This window comes from Zeus faber, assembly GCF_960531495.2.
Source record: "Zeus faber genome assembly, chromosome: 11".
In the NCBI taxonomy this organism is placed as follows: domain Eukaryota; kingdom Metazoa; phylum Chordata; class Actinopteri; order Zeiformes; family Zeidae; genus Zeus; species Zeus faber.
This window is the reverse complement of record NC_137205.1, coordinates 13,029,023-13,052,050: the sequence shown is the minus strand read 5'-3', so window position 1 is coordinate 13,052,050 and position 23,028 is coordinate 13,029,023. Positions and strand designations below refer to the sequence as shown.

General features: G+C 46.7%; 3 protein-coding genes across 4 annotated transcripts; 1 reads left to right on the top strand and 2 right to left on the bottom strand.

Annotated features, from left to right (window-relative positions):
• Positions 1–803: 803 nt before the first annotated feature.
• On the top strand, positions 804–2,817 carry trir (telomerase RNA component interacting RNase). Its single transcript, XM_080010243.1, has 4 exons — positions 804–976; positions 1,236–1,649; positions 2,051–2,122; positions 2,212–2,817. The coding sequence occupies exons 2-4, from the start codon at positions 1,350–1,352 to the stop codon at positions 2,317–2,319; spliced, it is 480 nt and encodes a 159-aa protein (XP_079866369.1). The 5' UTR covers positions 804–976; positions 1,236–1,349; the 3' UTR covers positions 2,320–2,817.
• A 158-nt stretch (positions 2,818–2,975) lies between these two features.
• On the bottom strand, positions 2,976–15,367 carry LOC307236601 (ubinuclein-2-like). Its single transcript, XM_080009071.1, has 17 exons — positions 14,860–15,367; positions 13,233–13,361; positions 12,983–13,084; positions 12,656–12,787; positions 11,735–11,841; positions 11,090–11,594; positions 10,530–10,600; positions 10,282–10,411; positions 9,758–9,864; positions 9,558–9,668; positions 7,589–7,732; positions 7,059–7,109; positions 6,926–6,968; positions 5,568–6,833; positions 4,962–5,169; positions 3,864–3,932; positions 2,976–3,615 (listed from the first exon to the last, which is right to left on the bottom strand). Exons 1-17 carry the CDS (start codon positions 15,181–15,183, stop codon positions 3,569–3,571), a joined length of 3,546 nt encoding a protein of 1,181 aa, XP_079865197.1. The 5' UTR covers positions 15,184–15,367; the 3' UTR covers positions 2,976–3,568.
• A 3,873-nt stretch (positions 15,368–19,240) lies between these two features.
• On the bottom strand, positions 19,241–22,540 carry rpsa (ribosomal protein SA). 2 transcript variants are annotated; one of them, XM_080010237.1, is made up of 8 exons: positions 22,509–22,540; positions 21,623–21,792; positions 21,389–21,507; positions 20,286–20,531; positions 19,859–19,987; positions 19,588–19,747; positions 19,462–19,488; positions 19,241–19,374 (listed from the first exon to the last, which is right to left on the bottom strand). In XM_080010237.1, the coding sequence occupies exons 2-8, from the start codon at positions 21,753–21,755 to the stop codon at positions 19,280–19,282; spliced, it is 909 nt and encodes a 302-aa protein (XP_079866363.1). In that variant the 5' UTR covers positions 21,756–21,792; positions 22,509–22,540; the 3' UTR covers positions 19,241–19,279. The 2 variants fall into 2 exon arrangements, with proteins under 2 accessions (XP_079866363.1, XP_079866364.1); XM_080010238.1 differs by lacking the exons at positions 19,462–19,488; positions 22,509–22,540.
• Between the last annotated feature and the right edge of the window lie 488 nt (positions 22,541–23,028).

Genomic DNA, 23,028 nt, shown 5'->3' with positions numbered 1-23,028 from the left:
TCTCCATTTTTGCACATTTCGTATATATTTTGGCTATTCACACAACTGAATGGGAGTGTTCCTCCAAAAAGGGCGGCTGGAGTCCATGGCAACCTCGAAACTTCAAATTATACATGACTCAACAACTCCACAGCGTAAATTTCGCATTATGAATTTGAAGGATCAAAGCTCGTTCCGGTTACTGGTTGTGTTTGCTGAGACCATGGAAACGGCTGCCATAAACCTTGATATTTATGATCTTAGATATCACGATTTTTTTTTTTGCCTCATAAACGCAAAGGCCCCTTTTAATGCTCCTGCGGCTCCTTTGCGGCGTCCCAGGAGAAGGTCAAAGCCAGGTCGCCGAGTCTCTCCCGAAAGCTCCGATCCAACCGCTCGCTTTGGGCCACGGTGAAGTGGTTTTCCCAGTCACCGACCTTACCTGCAAGAGACACATGTTTCACCTGACGCCCTAAGACCGAAGGCGGGGGCTCTGGAAGAGAGGTTCCCGGGGCTGCAGGGAAAGACTCGAGAGCTCACCGGAAACTTTACCTTTCCGCATAACGCCTCACTGACTGAGGAGTGTTTGAATGGTGGGCTTTCGCTCCCCGAGAAGACCTCCCCTCTGAATATTTTTGGTTCACTAGCCAGGCTTGCGTGAAGTGAGGTGGGGAAGGGGCCTCAAGTTGGTCCTGCCCCGCGGGGACCCCCCACGTCACCACAGACCGCCCCTGGTGGGACTGATCGGCCCTGACCCCGCCGTTCCACAGCCGGCACACTAGGGGGCGCCGCGCACCGCGCCTGACGTCAGCAACGGAGTATTCAAGATGGCGGACGACGAGTGAGCGAAAACAAACCGCGACGAACTTGTGAAAAAGAGCAATAAAACCTCCCGCACACGCGCGCCTCCGGGGTGGCAGAGCAACATCCCGTCTTTAAACACACCTCGCCGGGGATTGCGCGTTTGGCTTTGGTACCAACTGGACATTTTCCTCCGGTAAGGCCTGGCCGAGCGGGGCGCCAGCTCAGCTAGCAGCGTCAGCAGACTGCGAACGCGCGGCAGCCAAACGAGCCGCCCGTGTTCTCGTTCGCCTCGGAACTTTTCGGGTTCCGTTTTGGGGATTTCTAAGACCGGGCCGAATACATACTGTGGATTTAGTCACTCTCAACCGGGTGCGGTGCCGCCTGCCTCACAGCATGCTAACGGTGCCGCTAGCAGCTAACCTGTAGTCGTTTATCTTGTCTACCGTAAACAGATTCTCTTCTGCCGTAAAGAGATCGCCCTCCCTCTACCGTAAACACATCGGACGCCGGTTCTCAAGACTTGTTTTACGTTCGGACCGTGTCGGTGAAAGCCAGAGCCAGGCATCATGGACGCCAGGCGGGCTCCCGGTAGAGCCCCCCACAGCAGCAGCAGCGACTCGAACAGCAGCAGCCCCAGCCCCGCGTCGCCCTCAAGCCCCGCGCCCGGAGCCAGCAAGCCGGCGGGGGGGAACGCTTTCGCCAACGACGGCAGCTTCATGGCGATGTTCAAGAAGAAGATGGAAGAGGAGAAGAGGAAAAAGGAAACGGACGACGAAGGGGGCGACGGACGGAGCGACGGGCGGAGCAGCACAGAGCATGGACAGTCCTCCACAGTGGAAAGGAAGCCCCCTCCCGTGACGAGCTTTGTAAGGGGTTTGACAGTCGTAAGACCAGATAGATCCACATTCAGGCATCACGCACCTTAGACAGGTTCTCCTACAAAAATGACACCGGAAGTTATGGTTAGTGATCAATATACAACACAGCAAGATGCTTAATAGGACAAGAGTGAGTTATGACAATTAACACCGTGCACACATTATTGTTAACATCCATGGCGCACAGCGGTAAAAAAAAAAACCCTTCACTGTTGATACTGTGGAGATAAGCCCATGCAGACGAGGTGGGATGGGGGTCTTGATGAGTCGCTGGTGGTGCAGCAGGGATCCAGATGTAGACGTTCCGCTCGCATAGTCTCCATCATTGGCAGCTCACCCGCAACCTCCGGGCCCCTGTAACGGTGTCAGTCTTCTATCCCCTAACCCAGGTGGGGAAGCGCAGAGGAGGCGTGTTCCTAAAGACCGGCATGGTTGCGAAGAAACAAAAACAGGATTCCGATGTAAGTTGTGTTCATTATCTGTAATGGGGGGGGGGTGCAATTTTTATCTTGACACGAATTGACCACCTTGCCGTTTTACTCCCTCGCAGGCTGAGCCAGGTAAGAGCGACGCCTGGACAAAATACATGGCCGAGGTGAAAAAGTACAAAGCCCACCAGTGTGGCGACGACGATAAAACAAGGCCCCTGGTCAAATGAACTCCTGAGGCAGTGGTGAAGCGACAATGTTTTCTTGAAGGGATGCTCTGGAAGGACCAGCGCCACCGGACCTTTTTAATGCTGGCAGGGTGAACAACCCTTAAAATACATCCATTAAACAGCGCGATTGCTGGATTATTTCTCTTCCACTTTTTTGTATTGTTTGTAAGGATTTTGCTTCTGTGCTATGTCGCCATTTTGTTTGAATTACAGAGCATCTGAATTGACTGATTGATGGCTCATATAGCCGCAAGAGTGTTTAGATCAAAATTTGCCCTCGTGTTGCTGTGCCTGAGTTGTTTGCTGTTGTCCAGGATCCAGACGCTCACAACTGTTTTCTTTCTTCTCTGGAGTGTGAAGGAAACACAGGACCTTGTAATATATGTGTTCATTTGTTACCTCCCAAGGAGTTCTCGATAGAAACTTTTAAATCTGTTGGAGACTCTTACGCCAGTGTCTTATGCTGTGTTACTTCACCTGTTGAATAAACATTTTTGAAGAAAATACATTTCTCCTGTGTGACATCTAATGCAGTAGAACGCTAACAGCAACAAACCTTTTTGTCCCTAAAATAAACAGTAAAATCCACTTGTAGCTTACCTGATGTATAAATTATGACTTCCTAAAATTACTGGAAGACTATAAGGCATTTTGTTTAATGGAAAGTTATTTAAGTTCTATACAGGAGAGAACTTGAGAATTCAAGTACAATGAAAAAGAAAACTGTACAGCGTTCATTCTAAAAAGCTCAAATTGATTCAAATTTGCATTCAGTTTACATTTCTTACAGGTATCTGTAATAATTACATTAATGATAAAAACAGCACCAAATAAGACACTGACCACGCATCAGAAAGGGAGGAATACAGATTTTTCAGCCCAAACCCAAGAAAAGTCTCCCCCGCACTCACACAGGCCACACATGTAACAGTCATCCAGAACCACACGTCATTCTTCATTCATTCCTTCTCCCTTTCCACAGTGATAGAGGTCTATGTTGTAAACATTGACAAACGTATCTGTCATTTCATTTTGCAATTTTATCAAGAATAGTATCAAAATGTATCAAATTGTTAAAAAAGAGTTAAACATGACATGATCATGACAGTTGAGCTGATGTTTTCAGATGAAGCGTCTCGAGTGCGTCTGCCACGCTTCATTTTCAGCCCATTTGGAAGTGGTGAAGTCTGTCGCTCAAAGCCACGTTTGTCCTGATTTGTCCCAAAGAAGTCGTCAGCCGGCGGCTCCATCATAGTGTCTTCCTCTTTGCGTCGCCTCCTTGGCTCTGGTTGACATCTGCATGGGAGGAGCAGAAGTCTTGAAATATCGGCGAACAAAACAGGACACCGATAACGCGACAACTAAAAATGTCTACGCTGAGACAGACAGGCATGCGTCCACCACCAAACGAGTAGAGAGGGGCATGGGACAAGACGGAGGAGAGACCGACATCCCCCAGAAAAAAACAAAACAGGAATTTAAAGAGCAGGGGAGGCGAAGGAGCGCGGGCAAACGGTCCGCAGTGGAAAGACGTCCAATTTTACCTGAGAAAGCGAGCTGCAAGTGAGGAGGCAGAGCAACCTGAGACCCTGACTGGAGACTCTTATACAGATCTGAGGAGACAGGACAGGGGGGGGGGGGCAACGAAGGGAGGGGGGTGGGTAGGCACGGGAAAGGGATAAGAGGTGGACGGGAAAGAGAGGAGTGGCAGGAGGAGAACGGGGATGGGGAGTGGGCACGGGTAGATGGAAAGGGTAAGAGAGATGGAAAGAAAATTAAAGTTTTATGGATATGGGGGGGGGAAATTATGATGGGCATAAAAATAAACAATTAGCACAATGTTATGATTGCAGAAAGAGTGCCATGGGACAGAGGAAAAGAATGAGAGAAAAGGCAAAATAAAATTGGATCAAGTGATAAGGGAGTGAGGGGGGGGTAATCACAAGCTTACATTCAGACACACAGTGTGGGACATAACAATGAGCCGAGTACATACGACACAGAAACAGCTACACAAGCAGCTAAACATCACACAGAGACAAGACCAACTAACACTGGCCAACAGACGCCGCTGCCTGTGAACTGGACCCATATCTACTTTAAAACTTTCCCCGTTCCTTTCACTTCTACAGTGTATAAGCCATAACTAAATTATATCTGATACTGTATGTGTGTTGTGAGAGCGGGTGGTGTGTCTCATCTGCAAAGACACTTCCTGTCTCTTATGAGATGGTTAGGAATGTTACCTCAGTTTGACGTGGTGATATGAATTAACTTGTTGCCTACTTTAGAGTAACAGGTGGAAACAAGAAAACAACTCAAACCCTTCAATACAGTATATTAGAAGATTAAACCATGGAAAAGCTTTTTGAGCTTGGTTTTGCACTTGGAATTTGAAGCCTCAAACATAGTCTTAAAAAAAAAGAAGAAAAACAAGGCAGTGGTTAGGGATATCTCATGGGATATCATGTTTCCAAAGAGACACCTAATGTTTTTTTTTTTGTTTTTTTTAATTCAGCCAACAACTGCATAACTCGAGTGCCTCCTATGCGTCCCACTGTAACGAGATGCCATATTTTCTAAAATTCCCGCAATCACGAGTTGACAGATGGGCCTTATCCCGTTCTGCACGCATCACTCACTCTGGGTCAGTGTGGAGAAGGATGCGTTGCTACTGGCTGTGGAACTGCCGGCCCCACCGCTGGACCCTGCCGTGCTCAGCGGGGGCAGGTTCAGCAGCGGAGGGAACTGGAAAGGCAGGGAGACGGGCACCAGCCCCCCCAGCATGCCAAAGCCCAGCGGGAGGGACGAGGAAGACCCAAGGAGCCCCGAACCAACCGCCGTGGAGACCTGAGAGCAGAGGCTTCAAGTTAGGACCTCGTCACAAAACGTACAACCTGTTTATACGTGTTGCAGTACTGAAAGGATGGTAGTTTTTTGGCCTTGTATTGTTGTTGTCATTATTACCATAAAAAAGTGTCGCAATGTGACTATTCAATACCACTGAAAGCCCTGATCGTAAGGTGGTGGTACAGATAAAAACACTAGTTTGTAAAATTTTGTCAAACAGAAATGCACTTACACATCGACTGAAAAAAAAAAAATACAGTATATCATAGATTATTGCCATTTTGCATATTTTTCCTACTTCAATTACACAAACTTTGACACTTAATCGTGAAGGATTTTCTTGCTAGTGTGACTGGTGAGTCCCACTTCTAACTTGAAACTAAACCAACGGCACAGACCTGCGGCAGCTGGGAGGAGATTGCCGGCGAAGACACGGATACGATCGGCTTCGCCCCCTGAGGAGTCCCACCCGCAGGCCTCTGCCGCTGGACCATGTTGGCCGTCAGCGTGGCAGCGGAGGGACTGGACCCTGAATGCTTGCTGATGGATGAGGTGTTTATAAGGCTGGTGCTGGTGGTGCTGCAGCTGTTCGCTGCCTTCGGCGAGGTGTAGCTGCCCGGAGCTGCCTTGGCTGCTCCGCCCTGGGCGCCTGAGAATTGCGGGCGGAAAGCCGCGGCGCTTTTGACCGTGTACTGGTGTATGGAGGGGGACGCCTGAGACCTGGGGTGGGGTGAGACAGAGGCCGAGGTGGAGGTGGGAGTGACAGGGTTTGGAATGCGAGGGGTGAGCTTAATGATGGGTGGGGTGCTGCTGTGGGTGGTCTTGGTGAGAGTGGCGTGCATGGGGGTAATGAAGTTGGACTGCGGCAGGGAATGAGCGAGGGGTCTGGGCAGTGAGTGAGAGAGGGAGGGCGAGGACTTGGCGTGGGGGGTGTGGGGCAGACGGGGCGTCTGGGGCGTTTTTGGGGCCACGTGAGAGGGCGACTGGAGGATGTGAGAGCGAGACGACGCAATGTACAGAGCATCGTTTCTGAGATTATTGCTTTTCAGGAGGCCGGAAGGGGAGCAGGAGACCACAGACTTTGACCCCGGGGGTGCGAGCGGAGAGGCGGTGGGGGGCGGCCGTGGTTTGGGGGGTGAGGGCGTAGCGGGCAGACCGGCCCTAACCACGACGGGCCCGGTTGGTCTCTGAGCGCTGAGCAGAGAGTGTCTGTGAACCTGCGCCATGCCCTTCATGGCCGCCAGGCCCTCCACCCTCACCGAGGGCAGGGGGGAGGAAGAGACGGGGGAGGGCCGGGAGAGGGAGTTGGAGGACGGGGAGGAGGTAGAGACATAATGAAGTGCGCTGGTGCCGACAGAACTCTTCTTGTGCTGCTGCTGGGTGAGAGGTGAGGGGTGGAGGGAGGTAGGGGCCGAGGAGGAGGTGCTGACGGCCTTGGAGCGGTCCGGCGACGGGGGCGTGTCCCCGTGCGCGAGGCCCTTGGCGGCATTGCTGAGGATGGCCAGCGCCTGCGAGATGGAGTCCAGCGAGGGAGACGTCAGGTCATCGTCCAGGGAATCCAGACAAATGGGCTCGGAGGGCGCCGGCGGTCGCTTAGCAACCAGCGCTCCGGGGGACGGGGTGATTCCCGCTGAGGGTGTGGGGCGCTGCACCCAAACCACCTCCTGGGACCGAAGAACACAGAGACAAACGTTGTGGGAAAAGCACCTACAGCTGCGGCGTGATAGGAACCAAAGCAGACGGATGGCGGTCTTACCTTGGGCTTCACCTTGGGAGATGGAACGATCTTCTTCTTCGCTCTGGAGTGGAAATGACAAGATAATAATCAGCGTGGGACGTACTACACAGGGGTCTAGAAAAGACAGTTTAGTGAAGTAATGGTGACATACGTGTTGCCTGTGAGGTGGCCGTGAGCCATGATGCTCTCTTTAAACAGCATCCTGCGGACAAAAAACACAAAATCAAAACGGATCACAATAAAATCATTACGGTAAAAGGAAATGAGTGAGTGACTGCGACTTTGGACGATTGGTCGAGAGTTCAATATGGGAAAAACACAGATGTGATAGTTAATACATCCCAACATGGTACAATCAGGCGAGCAGCAATATTGGGTCATCATAATGTATGTGTGATCGTCAAAAGAAGAATGTGGGGAAAAAAATGGATGAAGCGTCTGTGAGGTCACCCGTGGTTTCCGTCGAGATGATTTGAAGCCTCGAGTTAGGGTTTACACTCGCCATGGGCTTAGCAGGAAGCTTAGCCAGAATTTGGACAGGGCTATTGACTGTTTTTCTAGTGAGAAGTTTCTTCTTTAACTATTGACTGGATTCAACACTGACTTCAACACTCGGCCGTAATGGTTGCCACTCTGAATCTGAAGACAAATAAACAAGCATGCAGGCACACAAGTTCCCACCTGGCTTGCATCCAGCCCTTGGGCCATAGTGGTTTGACTTCAGTTTCCATGAAGGCCTTGAGGTAGTCCTCCAGAGGCAGCGAGTTTTGTCCCTCCAGCTCGTAGCAGCCCAGCTTCACACGTACCAGGTTACACAACAACGTCCTGGACACACACACACACACACACACACACACACACACACACACACACACACACACACACAAGTTCAATAAAGACAAATCACCGATTCAAGCTTGGAAAGCAGACACACGCACCAGGTAATACAAATAAACGACAAACAAATGTACATTAGGGACCCACTAGGGATGCCACGGTACAGTGGGCCCATGGTTCGGTATGTATCACTGTATTTGGGCTGTGGTAACGGAACGGTATCTTTATATTTAGGGGGAAATAAATAATAAATAAATATATATATATATATATATATATATATATATATATATATATATATATATATATATATATATATATATATATATATATATATATATATATATATATATATATAAAAATTTAAAAAGTTAAAAGGTGTAGAATTTTTTTTTATAGTAGTCTGCCATAAATAACTACTGTAACACTGTGTATATGACTGTGGGGGGAGGGCAGAGACAGGGATTCAAGGTATTTGGTGTATTGTAATAATTTGCATAAGTTAATCTGATTGGGGGGGGGGGGGGGGTGTCCAGGATAGTGGGTAATTGGCCCAGCTGACGCAGAGAGTCAGAGTGTGGAAGGCGAGGAGAGAAGGAAGTGAGACGAGCGCCTGGTGTGGGTGGAAGCGAGTGTCTGAAGAGAAGTTTGGAATAAAAAGGGACACAGCCATACCAGGGGGTTATTTTCCGACTGGACACCTTTTGAATGATTGATTGCACTCTTTACAAAGACATTTCTATGTAGTTTTATCTCGTGTTTCTATTGAAAAGGCTCGCGTAGCTGTGCGCAGTTGAAAAAACAAGTCATAAAATAGACCTCTTGCGCAAAAATAGAGAAATGCCGCAGGGACACTGCGTGGCCAGTGGAGCATTAACAGTGGATTCAATTGGAAAGCAGCACATACAGCACACCGCGCTGCACCCATACACTACGCCAACACGTCCGGTGGACCATGATATTGCAGTACCGCAGTTCCCGTGTGCGTATTGAACCGTAGCGGGTGTACCGAACAATTCAATAACATGCCTTAACATTACATCCTTAACACACACTAGGGCTGGCCTCAAAAGTTGACAAGTCTAAACTTCAGTCGCAAACCCGTCAGTCGACTGAGATTCTTCAAGTCGAGCAGTGTTTTGTTGTTTTTCTCCAGTCAGTCAGTGTGCATTACAATAACAGGATAAAACAGATAGAAGCTTACAAAATGCACTGGGTAACATTTCAACGGGGAATTATGAATAAGGGGAATCATAAATACTTTTTGATTTGTGCTAATCCAACAGAGCTCTCCATTCCCCCCGATCGTTGTTCCCGATTCGTCCAAATAAAAAAAACCTAAAAACATTCTGGGAACGGGACACGGAGGAACGGGACACAACTCCTATACTCAAATATAAATTTCTGCATATTACGGATGGAGAGGGGGCGATCAGGGAGAGTCACCGAGAAAGTGTCCCCATTACACACAGTTTTGTTACATAAGCAGACGTTAAATAAAATAACCTACATCTAAAATAAAAACACACTGTTTTGGTGTGCCGATCGCGGGCACCCCATCACTGGCGCGTGCGTCGCTGGTGCCATCGGAGAGGGAGACAGGTGCACAAAATGCACCTCAACACGCTGTCTCCTTGTCCTCCCTGTCCTTTTTAGCCTATAGGAAGAGCCAACTGGGCCCTGCCCTCCGCCCCCTATAGTCGAATATTCGCAACGAACAATCAAATCCGAGTTGACCGTCGAAATTCTGAGTCGGGTAAAGCCCTAACAAACACAGAAAAAAACTATAATAAATAAATTAATAAAAACGGACCTGAGTTTGTCGTCCCAGACAAACTTCTTTCGAGGTCCCATCACCCTCTTCCCCGGCTTCTCCTCGTCTTCCTCTTCCGATCCATTCTTTTCGCCGTCCTCAGACTGTTGCCTGTGTGAAAGTAATAAACGGGTGTTTAGAAAATATATCAAATTGTGATACAAAAAAAAGGAGGTGAAGTGAAAAGGGGGCGTCCTCACTTTGCCACTTTTGCGATGCAGTCCATGTTGTATCTGGCGACCTGCTCGGGCATCACGCTGCACACGGCCAGCTTCAGCTTGAGCAGAGGGGTGCGCAGACGGTCGTCCTGGGTGAGAGATAGGAAGAAACGGTGAGTATGCTTGAGTCAAGACGAGTGATCACAATCGTTCTCAGTGAGTCAGTATTTAGAGGGATGAGCTGGAGTGAAAAATCAGGTTTAGGTGGGGGGTTTTTTTAGGCTGAATAAATATCTACTATCTATATTTGTTTACATACGAGTATGACTCAGTTTGCTATACTGTGTTGGCGTGAAATGATGCACAATATTTTTAGAAATGAGACTTGTTATGTGCGCACTCTGTTCTGTGATAGAAGGATTCAGTGGGTTTCCATGTTCTAGGAAACAGAAATTACATCAAAAGTACATTTTGATGCTGAACCACAGCTTATACCCAATCGGTAGGATTGTCACTCATCAAAATCAGACAAAACATCCAGCCGGGATCTCCCCATTCAGCTGTACCTGTATATTCAGGCTGAGCTTCTTCAAGCGTTTGAGAAGAGCCTCTTTATTGCAGGGCACGAAGGCTTCCAGGTGGGAGTAGACGGCCGAGCGGACCACCACCGGCTGCTCCTGGACCTGCAACTCAATACTGTCCCACACACACAGAAACAGTCAGAAGACGCCTTCTCCAGCAGTTTGTCTTGCTTCTTTTTTTTTTTTTTTTTTTTTTTTTGACAGACCACAAGGATGATTGGAAGAAGACTCACTCCAGCAGGATGTTGTTCATGTCCAAGGTGAAGAACTTTTTTCTGCCTTCTTGATCAAATTGACGGGAAGCCTGTCCGAGAGAGAGAGCGGTGATTAAGAACTGGATGGATCAAGATCTCCTGGGTTAGAGTTAGGATATACATTGCGTGCTGTAATGGCCTTGAATGGACACAACCTTTACTTTGTTTACTTGTCTCTCTCCCTCTATCTCCCTGCCCTCTCTGCTCTTCTCAACCGGTCAGGGGGAAACAGCTGGCACTTCCACGTCTCTCTAGAATGAGCATCTCAGCTCCCGTTACCATAGCAACATCTAATTCTCATTCCTTGCCGCCACAACGAAAACACTGTCTCAGTTAATCCTGTCCCCGTTTCTGAAAGGAAACGCCAGAAGCGTCATGATGGCGGCTGGCAGTTCGATGGGAGAAAGACTGAGGCAACATTCGAGGCAAACACCTGCTCTTTTGCACCAAATTAGGATCAAGATTGGTTTTCTGAACTTTGCGCGGAAAACAGGAACATGAAGTGGACGGTGGGTGGGATGGTGCTGCGAGAGCCTTACCGCCCGCAGGTCCTCGATGCGCTTGGTAAGCGGGGCAGGGAGCCCGCTTGGCAGTGGCGGAGGAGGCAGGACGCTCCCCTGGGACACCCGAGCTCCTCCGCCTGCTTTAAGCCCCATCGCCACAGCGCCGTTCTCCCCCTGGGCCGGGCTGGACGGCTGGGGTGAGTCCAGCATCCCGAAGTCCAGGTCGCCCATCATGTCCTGCAGCATGTCGTTGTTGTTGGCCGAGCCCAACAGCGAAATCATGGCGGGGTCCGTGGTCAGGTCGGCCATATTGAAGTTGTTGCCGGTCGTGGCCTTGGAGTGGACGTTGAGGAGAGCACTGTTGGTGTTGGGCACTTTGGCGTTTGGCCGCAGCATGGCGGCAGCGGGAGTGGGGTTCTTCTTGCGCATCTCCTCTTTCTCCCTGGAGAAGCGCCGCAGCATGTTGGCCAGCTGAATAGACTCCTTCATCAACTTCTTCCTCTTCTTCTTCTCTGGACGGAGCACGTTGAGGGCTGAAACTCTGTCAGTGAAGAAGAAAAAACAAGAAAACACAAAGACATTCAGAAGGGATCTGATGCAGGGCTATTCCAATAAAACACGATACTCAAACCAACTCATAAGTTTGGATTATAAAAAGTGAAGATAAAAACAGAGGCTCACCCTTGCTTTGGCATTCTGTTCTTCTTGGGTTTCTTATCTTCCATGTTGACACCATCTTGCTTTTTCCGACGCTTCTTTATCATCCGCTCTTCCCCGTCTTTGATCTTCTATTTATAGGGCCAGCATAACATAGGGTTGGTTGAAAAATACTAATTGTACTTTCTGTGCTTATTAACACTTAAAAATGGAAATAAATGTATAATGAAACTAGAATTATGGCGTTGCGGTTGTATGCCTCCGCCAACCGGTCAAGTTGCAGTTTACATCCACGTCTGTCCAGAGTAAGACTGATATAATATATGTTGTGAAGACTTTGAAGGAATTCAATAAAAGGTATTAGGTGTATTTTTTGGCAAAATGGAAGTTATCATTATATTGACATGATGATTTCAGTGAACAATTTCCACTGAGAAAAATGCTGTCTTCACTTCGAGACTATTTTTACAGAGGAGTACAGAGGACCCGCTAACATCTGGCTTTTGTATTAAGTGGAAAAGGTTACAATCAGCATTAATTCCCGTGACAAATAACTCTGCAGTAGTCACAGGTATTTATCTGCTCCAGCTCCGATCTTGCCTGGGTCCAGACCTTTGAATCCACCCACTCCACCGAGCTGACTGATTCTTCTGGTCTGGCACCATGACATAAAACAGCGGTTTCTCGGTTGAAAAATGACTAGTCCAATGAGCACCATAGGGGGGGACTAACAATTAGCCAATCAGTGCCACAGGCCGGCGTTGTCAAGAGTTATCAAGCTGTGCGCCGCCCAGCACCAAGGAGGAGTAATAACAACAATGGCAACCGACAAGATAGATGCTGCTATCGAGGCTGTTCCGGCCACAGCTGTCGCAGGTGCGGAGGCATAACAAAGAGAAGCCAACTATCGGGGTCACTGTCGGGTGTACCGTGGTGAGAACCCACCTTGAAGTGGTTCTCCTCTATGCTGGCCTCCTCTCCTTCAGAGTCGGAGGCCGGTCTGAATTGCAGGGTGCCGGTGTTAATGTAGAAGCCCCCGTGCTTGGTGGTGAGAGAGGCCGGTACCAGCTCATCATACTGCCAAAACATAGCATAGTTAGAATTACTTTCATTGTTATTGTCGCTGTAGCCAAATATTAAGAAAGTCAAGTTTCCTGACTATCTAAATTATTAAAGGGATTAATAAAGTGTTATCTTATCTATGACATTTTCCACTGATGACGTATAATCTTTGAGAAAATTACATGTGTGCTAGCCAACACAGGAACTTACAGCCTCTGAGTTATCTATGAAGGGGTCGGTCTCATCATAGCCATAGCCAATGTCAATGAGGTCCTGCATTCTGTCCCTTTTCTTCTTCTTTGGAACACCACCCTTAATGGGAAAAATCGAAAAAAGGAGTTGGAATGTATCCCTGCATTGGTAATAAACATCCATGAGAAATATGAAATATTTACAGTGCTGCTCTTTTTTGCAATGTCCAAATAGCAGCATATACTTCTTCAGAAACCATAGCACTTACATATTTGCTTTCAAATTTCTTGGCCAGTTCTTCCACCTCACGTCTCTCTCTCTCATCGTCTGCAAAGGGGTCGTTTGGGTCCAGAGGAGGTGTCAGCCCTTTGGGGACAGCAGAGCTTGTGGGCTTCACCTGGGGAGTGGATAGAAAGCGAGACAGATGGCAATAATAAATTCTTTCACTTTCAATTTTATTTTCTCCCAACCACGTGCACATTTTGAGTATTAAATGAGGAACCGGAATCCCTTATGATAGATAGATAGATAGATAGATAGATAGATAGATAGATAGATAGATAGATAGATAGATATAGTAAAGGGAAATCCAATGAAAACAATAGGTGATAATGATAAAGTAATTATCTTTTTTTTCCCCCATTTTGCCCGTTTTCTTCGAAAACTCGAAGAAAATGGGCAAAATGCAAGAAAACTAAATATTAACAAAAAAAAAGAAAAAAACTGAAATATCCATTAAACCTTAAAATGAACTAATAAATAAAAATCTGGTCAATATACAATGAACCTAAAAAAAGTAAAAAAATGTGTATCAACAATTCATATATATATATATATATATATATATATATATATATAGACACACACACACACACACACACACACATACATACATACATACATACATACATACATACATACATACATACATTCACACAAACACACACACATACACCGATCAGCCACAACATCAAAACGACTGCCAGGTGAAGGATCGTAAGGATCTAAGCGACTTTGACAAGGGCCAAGTTGTGATGGCTAGATGACTGGGTCAGGGCATCTCCAGGATGGCAGGTCTTGTTGGGTGTTACCGGTATGCAGTGTTTACAACCTACCAAAAATGGTCCAAGGAAGAACAACCGGTGAACCGGCGACAGGGTCATGGACGCGTGTGGGTAGCGAAAACTAGTATGTCTGGTCTGATCCCATAGAAGAGCTACTGTAGCACAAAGTGCTGAAAAAGTATAGGCTGGCTATGATAGAAAGGTGTCAGAACACACAGTGCATCACAGCTTGCTGCGTATGGGGCTGTGTAGCCATAGACCGGTCAGAGTGTCCATGCTGACCCCTGTCCACCGCTGAAAGCGCCTACAATGGGCATTTGGCTGGAACTGGACCATGGAGCAATGGAAGAAGGTGGCCTGGTCTGATGAATCATGTTTTCTTCTACATCATGTGGATGTACAGGGTTAAGGTCTGATCTGAGGGCCCCACATGCAAGTTACAGGACTTAAGGACCTGCTGCTAACGTCTTGGTGCCATATACCACAGGACACCTTCAGAAGTCTTGTGGAGTACATGCCTTGACGGGTCAGAGCTGTTTTGGCGGCACGAGGGGGAGCTACACAATACTAGTGGTTATTAGTGGTGGTTTTAATGTTGTGGCTGTATCGGTGTATAAAATAAAAACATATAAACACAAAAATATGAGACATGAATATAATGTATGACGATAATCACTTATCAATGAGTAGATCTGGAACAATCAGCAAGTTACTCTACTAAGGCAAGCACCCCCCTCACAGTGACGTCCCAGCCGCACACATGGCCACCGCTGGGCTGACACCAGCACCAGGTTAAAGGCCCCTTTTGTCCGGGCAGGACTTTTCTCTAACCTGAGATAAAGTTGTCTGGACCAGTTCGCCGTAGTTAAACTCGGCGGATCCCCTCTCGCTGGGCTCGGACAGGGACAGGTCGAGACGCACGGTGGGCTTCTTCACCTCCCCGGGCTCCGCCGTGTCGCCGCCTTTCACGGTGCCGAACAAACCTCCGCAGCCTCCCCCTGACCCGACCGCCGCCGCGCTCCCGGGAGCACCTCCATCTTTCCCGGCGGCCACATCGTCGGCTTCGTCCTCGCGACGGCGCTTCTTGGACTCGGAGGTCGGCGAAGTGTTGAAGGAGGAGATGGTGACGAACGGCACTTTCCTCGGTTCTGCCATTTGACGCGGCCGTGTGGAGACTCCACTGAACCGCCGCTGAAACCGGAGATGGTGGACACCACAGCTAGCAGGGTGCTGGGCTAGCCGGAGCTTCCTCGGACAACACAATGACTTTTATCAGCCCTCCGTCGGATTAATCCACGCAGCAGCTTCCCGTGCTCATCCCCGGCGGTCTGCAGGGGATTGAAATAGTAGAAAACGGTAGTTTAGTGTGTTTCCGTGAAATTATCGGCTAACTACCGCAAGGAGCCATCTTGATCGTTATTATCATTATTCAGTGAACGGGGCGGTGCGTACGGACGGAAAGCGGAAGCGGAGGGAAAAGAGAGCGACCCGTCAGCCAATACGAGAGCAGGACACGCCCGTGGACACGCCCACTTCGCCGACAAGCGCGAATGTGGGGGGGGGGGGGGGGGGGGGGGGGGGGGACCCAAAAAACGATTGTTCTCCCGCACGCGGCGTGTTTTGACTGGGTTTGTATGAAGCGCACGTCTCCGTTATAAGAAAGCATTAACATCAGATATGTATCGGTGAATTAAAACATACTATCTATAAAGGTGGTGCGTTTTGACCTTTGGGGGGCAACGAACTCACAGAGTAAGATTTCACACCGAATACTAGACACTACAATGGAAATTCATATTAAACATCATCAGATTAAAAAAAAAAAAAAAAAAAAAACACTGGGAAACACTGCCCATTTTCAATATATTTCAATGAACCAAATAAAGCAAATTACTTTTCAAAATGTTGTCCTTGTGATCCGCGCCAAGTTATTAGTTTAAAATTCTGGTAAAGTAAAAGAGGCAAACTTGAATTGAAGTCGGTGTATTGCGATGTTGGCAGGCATATTATGTTTCAATACATTTACATTTTTGACTGTTCTGTGTCATGGAAGTGACAATATGAATACGATTTAATCGACATGTAGCTTCAAACATACAACCATGTTAAGAAAGGGCTGCCCTGTGTCACATGAACACTCGTGACATCACTCCCCAAAGGTTATCGTCATCATATTCAGGGGCCATGCATTGGAGGTCATTCAGCCTGTGGGAAGTTAGAGCACAGTGAGAGCAGGAGGGGACACAAAATGGACAAAGGGCTGGAGGAAGCTCAACCTCCTCCCAAGGAAGTCTGAGGAAGTTCTTCAATTACCTGGAGAAGGATCCAGTGAAGTTTAAAAGCACAAAACAAACTTGGACAATAAAATAAGCAAAATAATATGTATATTATATAAAGATTACAGCACTTTCAGCATTGTTTTATTAAGGATGTTTCATCTGGTTATTTTTTTAGTCACTCAATTAAAAAACTATGGAACATATACATTGCTTTTAAATGTCTAAAATGACCATAATTTGTACCTTGTCCAAATGGATCTGTGACTGTCACAGTGCACCGTAATCCTATAGTGTAGGAGCATCGTTACAACAAAAACCATGTGTGAAAATTCATGAAAAGTGGTGGGAACAAATGAACGTCTGCGAGTTGACAATAGACAGCAAAGGTAACCAGAATGACAGTAAAGACAAAGAATATATTACATGTATCAGGGAGAACTTTCCGACTACGAATTAAGGTTTGTCGTGATGTTGCTGTCTTGCCCAGGTTTCTCCTGAAATAGAGACTCCCGGTGTCAACGCAACTCTCCAGGTTCTTCTTCTTCTTCTGGCGTATGTCCTTAGACCTTCCGCTCCGTTGAGGCGAGCAGGTCCAGCGTCCTAACACTCTCCAGGTTAAATAAAGGTTTAATAACGATAAGATAACATTTTTAAATTCAGGAGCAGGACTTACCTCTTTGCAGTTGTCAATTTTGGCTTGTGTTTAGATCAAATTCTAGGGACCCTTGTTTAATAAAGAAGCTCTATCGAAAAAAAGATTATTTAAGATCGAATTAGCTAATGCTTAACAGAAGAGTACTTGTAAACATTAGATAAATCATATATGTAGTTGATGGAGAGGAGAACTTTCTCAACGTGCTGCAATAGAAAAATTTGACATTTCTGACATTTTGACACTCCATTCTCAGGGTGAGAGAGGGTAAGCCCAGTCAGGCCCACTGGCTGAGGGACCAACAAACTTGTTGAAAAGTTGCTGACTTCAGATTATTATGTTGCAACAGGACAGAGAAGGTTTCGAAATAAACACACAATTAAACCAACAGCTGTTTTGGTTGTTTTTATGCAAGTAACATTTTTTTTGAGCTTGTGCATATGTATTGTGGGCTCTCTGTCCTTGATGAGCACATAAGAAAACATCTCTTAATGAGCGCAGTACAGAACATATCACAAAAGAATACGTATCAACTAAACCCTTTCAACATCGACCATAATGATTTTTTTCAGAGCCCAAACAGCTGCCATGAAGAAAAAAAAAAAGGTCAAATTACAAACAAAAAGGCATGAGTGTCATGCAGAAGCAGCCTCACCTTTTCTGAGATAAAAGATGACTAGGTTTATCCGTTCCTCTGCAGGAAGCACCTGTAAAAGCTCCTTCCACATCCAAAATACCAGCTGAAAATGCACAGCAAAGGAGCCACATTAGCTTTTCCTACTATTTCAAGGGCTGTCTCTATTTAGGTTATGCGCACGAAAAGCATAACTCCTTTGCAGAGATGTCTATCAGGTGCAGACAAACACCATGGACAGAAATACATCAGTGAAAAGGAGTAGGATTGTAATGTATCAACAAATATGTGCAACTAGTATAGGAGGAGTTATTTCTCAAAATTTCTATCCATTATTCATTAGTAATAATTGGTTAAAAAATAAACACTAAATATTATTAATCCCTGAAAATTCACCATTGGGCATATTCCCCTCTTTGAATGACTTGAGCGTTAGGCTGCCCAATGGGACATTCCCACCATGGGAGTATGTCCCCTGATAAATTTGCAATGGGACATATTCCAGCCGGAAGCAACGCACAACACTCAGGGATGAAGTCAAATCCTGCAAATAACTTGGCATAGATTTGGAAATGCATTTCAACACAGTACACCAAAGGCATGTATAACACAACTATCCCACTTATATAAGCATTCTTCCACACTTTGTCTCTACATCACATGATTGATGTCCTACATTATCATTACCTACAGCATATACTCAAGTCTACCTGGTGTTGAAAATAGACATGCCAGGATATAGTTTGAATAAAATCAGAGGGCATACAGTAAGACTTGTTTACCCTTTATACAAAAGGCTCTGTATAGTACACAATGATAAGCTCAAGTTAAAATTGAACCTTTCATATTTTTACATATTTAGTTCAATGACTCATGTAACAGCTGACTTTCCTCAGTGCAGGCTTTGCCAGTGTCTGTAGGCCCATTCTAGAATTATCTGCCTGATAGAGAACAGCCATCTCCTCTGGAGAAAGGGACCTCCATTAGTTAGAATTACAAATTGTGGCACAGTGCATTGCACTGCTGCCTCACAGCAAGAAGGTCCTGGGTTCGATTCCCGCCTGGGGCGCTGTTGGCACCGTGCTCCGGCGGGTTATCTCCCAAATAGGAGCCTTTCTGTGTGGAGTTTGCATGTTCTCCCCATGCTCACATCGGGTTTCCTCCACCTCACGTCAGTAAGGACCCCCACTAAAAACATGCGCCCATCATCGTCTGACCAGCGATGGACACTTATCACCAGGTCCCCGGGCGCGTCCACGTATGCTGCCCACTGCTCCTGGCTGTGCCCCTGGAGGAAGGACAAGCCAGGATGGGTCAAAAGCAGAGGATCCATTTCACCTTTCTTCAAATTGCTGACAGTAAAGCTGTCTTGTTCAAGCGTCAGCCAGTTAACCGCAACTCTAGAGAAGCAGATAAATATCTCAAGGGGAATTCGAGCCAGCTAAACCAGTTCTTAAGTGAAACCCACATGTTGCCTATTTAATAGGCTGGCATTAATAGGGGAACCGCATCATTTAGATCAAATATCACGCACTATCCCACCATCACCTGTGATAATGCAACCTCAGTTTGAATTGATAAATAAACCATAAACCCTGTTCCCAGAAAACTATACACTGATATTGACAAACAAGCACAAAATCCAAGTCAATGTGGTAAAAGCCGTTTTATTTTGTTGGACCAGTTCTAGTTCCAGTCGGCAGTGGCTCCACCCCAGTCGGAGGCCTGGGCAGTGGGAGCCGCAGACCAGTCCTCGGTGGCAGGCTGGGCACTCCAGTCCTCTGTAAGAGAAATTAGGAAAGAGATAAGCCCACAGAATCTGGTAACTCAGTTAAGGATTTTCAGTAACAAACATGAGAAAACTTCACCTCCAGCTGGCTTGACGGGAGCAGCGGCTGGGAGAAGACAAAAAAACAATTATTTTTGCTGTAGCCGAACAAAAATGTTACAAAGAAGGGTTCTTAACTGCATTATATAATCATGTATGTTCTTACCGGCAGGGAACTGCTGGATGGGCACAGATGGTACAGCCACACCCTCAGACCAATCCGCCACTTCAGGCTGAGCAAACTCAGCTGCTGGGGCAGTCCATTCTCCTTGGAACTCTTCCTTACCCACAGCCTTCTCAGCAGCAGCCTGCTCCTCCTTCTCAATCTGAAATATTAAGATCAGCATTAACACACAGCTTTGGCATGAACATTAATTTTAATATGCAGACCAGACCAAAACCATGTGGAGTTCAAAAGTAATCTGGGACAGTTTTACCTCCTCTGGATCTCTGTAGAAGTACAGATCAGGCATCACTTCCCAGGGGTGCTCCCTGGAGATGGTTCCCCTCATTCTCAGAACCTCCCTGGCCAGCATCCACCACATCAATCCCACAGAGTGGTGACCCTGGAACGCAGAATGACCGACTGCTGTCAAAGATAGCCACAACACTTCCAACTACATTTCTGGTCTACAAGTCTAATTGGTACAGATAATTTTACAGACACTACAAATACATAATTTATATTCATATAGCAAGACTTATCCAAACACCCCCATTGGAGAAGAGAGGATAGGAATAAGAACAGGCATTTCTTTAGCACACATCCTACACCCCGTACTCCACAGACAGGACAGAACCGGGCTCTAGCTGTGTGCAAGACCAAGTCTGACCAATAGGTTTGACTCGGCAAATTTGTCTCACCTTGTTGTTGCATGGGATGGCAATGTCAACGTATTTCAGTGGCGAGTCTGTGTTGCACAGAGCTATGCTGGGGATGTTGACATAGGAAGCCTCAGTGAGTGGCTGGTGGTCAGCACGGGGATCGGTCACAATCAGAAGGCGGGGCTCCCTGAAAGCTGCCTGGATCTGATTGGTGAAGGTTCCTGGGGTGAAACGCCCGTGGAAGGTGGTGGCCCCGGTGGAAGAGGCGAACTTCAGCACAGCTCTCTACAGTGAGAAATAATGACAATCAGATTTATTCGCCAAGTATGTTCACATTCATTACTCAATGTACATACATGGACTAGAAATACATGTGAAACAAAGGCAACCAGCTAAACAAACATTTAACTACTATATACAACTGCATCTCCACACACACACACACACACACACACACACACACACACACACACACACACACACACACACACACACACACACACACACACACACACACACACACACACACACACACACACACACACACACACACACACACGAAGGCAATAGTGCAGAGCGCAATGACGCTGGAATAAATATGGAATAATTAACAGGTTACTTTATACACATGAAGTAGATAGATATGACATGCAAATACACAATGTACAGTATAAACACTGTATTTAGGTTTATAGGCTTGATGAATAAATGTAACTCCTTAAGGATTTGCAGCACTTTACTGTACACACAACATTAAATATTGTGGCTAAAGCTACTATCAAACACCAGTCATTGGACAGTTGTCCTCGGTGTCAGTGAGAGCCCAGCCTGAATACTTTGGCACACTTCCGACACCTCAACACCGACATCAATGCAAGGTTTTAATAATGTGCATACAAGATGTGGCTAACAAAACCTGACAAGAGCTAGGGGAGAGAAAAACATTTGGCTAGACTATACATTTGGTTTTTATGCATGTTTAAGAATTTGTGTCATAATCAGGTACATTGTTTATGCCTGTCCCATTTTAATTTCAGTGGGAAGAACATTTAGATTGCAAGACAGCTTTGAACCCTATTAACATCAGAATGCCTCCTACTCAAACCATTTGAGTGAGGTGATGGCGAACATGGCCATCTTACCTGCCCAGTGTTCCGGGAGGAGATGACGCAGACATCAGCTGGGTTCTCAATGGCAACGATGGCCCTGGCGGCCAGCAGCAGCTTCTCCCAGGTCCTCCTCAGATTAATGATGTACACACCTGCAGATAAGCTTTTACGTGAGGATCTAAAGAGTACAGGACTTAGAGCACTTAGTGCTTTAATTCAACACTGCACCAGTTTATCAGACGACAACAGAATTAAACAAACGCTCACCATCGCTTTTTCTTTTGTAGACATATGACTCCATCTGGAAGTCCATGTTGGTACCTCCCAGATGTGTTCCTGCCGCCAGGAACTTGAGCACATCCTCCTCCTTCATTTGAAGGACATCCAGACCTCCGGACATCGTGACCGCTTTCCCTGCGTTACGAGTGACGGGAGAGCTGGGAAAGGTAAAGAAGTCATGACTATTAAAACATTACACTACACCATTTAAAAGAAGCCACCTACGGTTGGTACACTTTCTGGAACTTAAGTTGGTCATGACTGCATATCCCAGTATCAGCTAGCTAAAGCCCTAAGTGCTAAGAGGCATTAGCCAAGTTTGGGGAATTTTAATTTGTTTGAGCAAAGGTGATGGGGTAATTATGAGAGACAGAGATGAGTGAAGGGGATAAACATACTTCTGAGATGTATCAAAGCGTAAAAGGAGACTATTTGGGGAGACTCAAATGGGTTCGGTTCGTAACGGTCGGGAGGAGTTATCATTATGATCAAGATTTATCGTAAAATAATTTCATTTCAATCATGGAGTTGCTGAATATGGGTTTATTCTGGAGCACTCAACGAGGCACATTCTGAAATTCAAACGCCGCGATAACGGAAGAATTATTCGTTAAATACATGTTGTGCAAGGCGAACAGCCTCGCCTGTGGACCGCCAAGGGGCGACACGCCGACAGCGAGGCGCACGGCGGCCATTACTTAGCTTAGCATGTTAACGTAGCACCTAAAAAAGGGGGTAAACGAGACCACGCGGAGGCTTAAACGGCGACATACACCACAGTACGGCGTGTATAACTAACCAGGTATCTCCCCCCTCCAACTCTCCCGGTTACATTTGTCTCGCAGCGCCATTAAATGGACTACTTCAAACTCACCACGAAACAACGCCGTATGGAAATCTGACCACACGGTGAAAAAGAGGGCGCTGGGCGGAAGTTACGTGATATATATACCACCGATGCCTCGCCCGTGATTGGTTCATTTTTTTTTTTTTTTTTTTTAAATCTCGCGATAGCGCTTGTGTTGCAGTTTGATGACACGTCCACCAGGGGGTGGGCGGGGGGCGTGCATGCCGTGTGCCGTTCCCCACAGAAAGGTAACCAGGGGTCGGACGCCTCTGCCATATTAAGACGGTGGGGATGGAAAGACCATATTAAGACAGTGCCGAGACGCTGACATGCGGGTTGAACGCTCGCCCCCGTGTTGCAACGTTATTTGCTCGAGATAATGCGTTCCAGGTTAAGGTATGACAATATGTACACAGTGACGGCGCAACACGAAGAAAGATTTCAACACAAATAGAATATGTTGTTCTATATTGTTGCTTTTGACTGTGTCGCACACAAGCAAGTCACCAGCGTTGAATGGACACATAGTCAGGCCGGAGCAGACTGG

Excerpts from the sequence above, each read along its gene's own strand:
- rpsa (XM_080010237.1), bottom strand. The coding sequence starts at position 21,755 with ATGTCCGGAGGTCTGGATGTCCTTCAAATGAAGGAGGAGGATGTGCTC. Across the intron at positions 21,508-21,622 it reads CTACAAAAGAAAAAGCGATG|GTGTGTACATCATTAATCTG; the intron begins GTGAGCGTTTGT and ends GCTTATCTGCAG. Across the intron at positions 19,489-19,587 it reads CATCCAGCAGTTCCCTGCCG|CCGCTGCTCCCGTCAAGCCA; the intron begins GTAAGAACATAC and ends GTCTTCTCCCAG.
- trir (XM_080010243.1), top strand. The coding sequence starts at position 1,350 with ATGGACGCCAGGCGGGCTCCCGGTAGAGCCCCCCACAGCAGCAGCAGC. Across the intron at positions 1,650-2,050 it reads CCCCTCCCGTGACGAGCTTT|GTGGGGAAGCGCAGAGGAGG; the intron begins GTAAGGGGTTTG and ends CCCCTAACCCAG. Across the intron at positions 2,123-2,211 it reads AACAAAAACAGGATTCCGAT|GCTGAGCCAGGTAAGAGCGA; the intron begins GTAAGTTGTGTT and ends ACTCCCTCGCAG.
- LOC307236601 (XM_080009071.1), bottom strand. The coding sequence starts at position 15,183 with ATGGCAGAACCGAGGAAAGTGCCGTTCGTCACCATCTCCTCCTTCAAC. Across the intron at positions 13,085-13,232 it reads AGAAATTTGAAAGCAAATAT|GGTGGTGTTCCAAAGAAGAA; the intron begins GTAAGTGCTATG and ends TTTCCCATTAAG. Across the intron at positions 9,865-10,281 it reads AGCTCAGCCTGAATATACAG|GACGACCGTCTGCGCACCCC; the intron begins GTACAGCTGAAT and ends TCTCTCACCCAG.